The following is a 1,579-nucleotide window of genomic DNA, read 5'->3' on the forward strand; positions in this document are numbered from 1 at the left end:
CCTGCTTCATGGCTCTTTAAATACCGGCAATACCACTCTTCAGACGCCCAGTTTTATCAGAGAAATCGTCGAACTTGTCTCATAAAAATGTATCACAAAATGTTAGTTTTTGTCATCCTCGTTACAGTTTTCAACATTGTCTGCGGTATGCCGACAGGTAAGTTAATATTTTAGCCATACGATGTTGTATCAAAGTTTGGTTCGTTTTTTCAGAAACTCAAAACGCTTCAGTAATGTGCAAACTCCCTGAGGCTCGAGGACATTGTAGGGCGCTTTTGCCGCGATGGAGATACGATCCTGCGACAGGGAAATGTCACGAATTCAAATTTGGGGGATGTGACGGCAACGGAAATAATTTCATGACGTACAAAGCTTGTATGAGTGTTTGTGCAGGTAAATGATTTCGGCGAAATAGTCTTGTTTACGAGATTGGTGTTTTGCAGGGGTTTAAGGAGGAATTTTACACGATTTTGTGATGCAGTATTAGGAGTTTTTGGTGTTCATGTGTTCTTTTAATTTAGCTTAGTTTATTTATTGTGATAGGAGTGCACGATTATTTTATACAATGGAATTTTTTACAAATAAAAATTAATATAACGCAAAATAATGGTTTTATTGAAACACCTACACGGTGAATAAAAAGTAAAGTAACTACTTTACGAAAAAAATTATTAGTATAGCGTAAAGTACAATTAAAATGTGACCGTTTATCAAGAATAACATTTTTTGAAATTTGTTTTAGTTTTCGAGTTTAAAAAAAAATATAGCAACTTACTGTTACAATTTTTTTTTAATTTTAATTTTGTCTCATATTTTTAAAATGCTGCGAATACGGTTAAAGGTACAAGAAAAATATAAAAAAGGAAGTTGTAGAGAATAAAATTTTCAAGAAAAAAAATCTGCGAGAGATACTTCTATCTTCAATGGTTTAGGTCCTAAAGACGTTCAAAAACGAATGAATACGTGTCATTTTTACCGGTGGTCAAGAGACAAAAAATTAATTTAGAACTAAACGGTTGAAGATAGAGATATGGTCTCGGGGAATTTTTTGTAGGAAATTTAATTCTCTACTTTGTTCCCTACACTTTTTTTGTATCTTCAACTGTATTCGGAGCGTTCTCAAAAATATCGAAAACAGTATTAAAAAAATTATAAACAATTATCAGTTTGCATTCCGTCCAATATTTTTGAGAACGCTGCGAATATGGTTAAAGCTACAAAAAAGTGTAAGAAACAAAATTGTAGAGAATAAAATTTGCTACAAAAAAGTCCGCCAGACAATATTTCTATCTTCAACGGTAAATTGCTTTAAAGCGTTTCTCTGGCACTGAATCACCAGTAAAAATGAAACGAATCCGTCGCTTGAGCGGCTTTGAACGTCTTTAAGGCCTAAACCATTAAAGATAGTGGTATGGTCTCGCAAATTTTTTACTAGAAAATTTTATTCTCTACAACTTTCTTTCTTACATTTTTCTTGTATCTTCGTACCGTATTCATAGCATTTTGAAAAACATGAAACGGAGCTCAGATTTTAGATTTAATTTTTTTTTACATATTTTTCGTGAAAAATGTAGTCGTT

At 32.6% G+C, this 1,579-nt stretch overlaps 1 protein-coding gene across 1 annotated transcript; it reads left to right on the plus strand.

The window, feature by feature from the left end:
• LOC123011289 (kunitz-type serine protease inhibitor HMGS2-like) lies at positions 1 to 598 on the plus strand. Its single transcript, XM_044408659.1, has 3 exons — positions 1 to 157; positions 214 to 393; positions 444 to 598. The coding sequence occupies exons 1-3, from the start codon at positions 88 to 90 to the stop codon at positions 449 to 451; spliced, it is 258 nt and encodes an 85-aa protein (XP_044264594.1). The 5' UTR covers positions 1 to 87; the 3' UTR covers positions 452 to 598.
• The last annotated feature ends 981 nt before the right edge of the window (positions 599 to 1,579 follow it).

The sequence above is a fragment of the Tribolium madens genome, unplaced genomic scaffold (assembly GCF_015345945.1).
Source record: "Tribolium madens isolate multiple individuals breed KSU strain unplaced genomic scaffold, Tmad_KSU_1.1 Scaffold_91;HRSCAF=231;Tcas5.2_LG7, whole genome shotgun sequence".
Taxonomy (NCBI): domain Eukaryota; kingdom Metazoa; phylum Arthropoda; class Insecta; order Coleoptera; family Tenebrionidae; genus Tribolium; species Tribolium madens.

Coding starts and splice junctions, on each gene's coding strand:
- LOC123011289 (XM_044408659.1), top strand. CDS start 88: ATGTATCACAAAATGTTAGTTTTTGTCATCCTCGTTACAGTTTTCAAC. Junction 158..213: donor TGTCTGCGGTATGCCGACAG/GTAAGTTAATAT, acceptor TCGTTTTTTCAG/AAACTCAAAACGCTTCAGTA.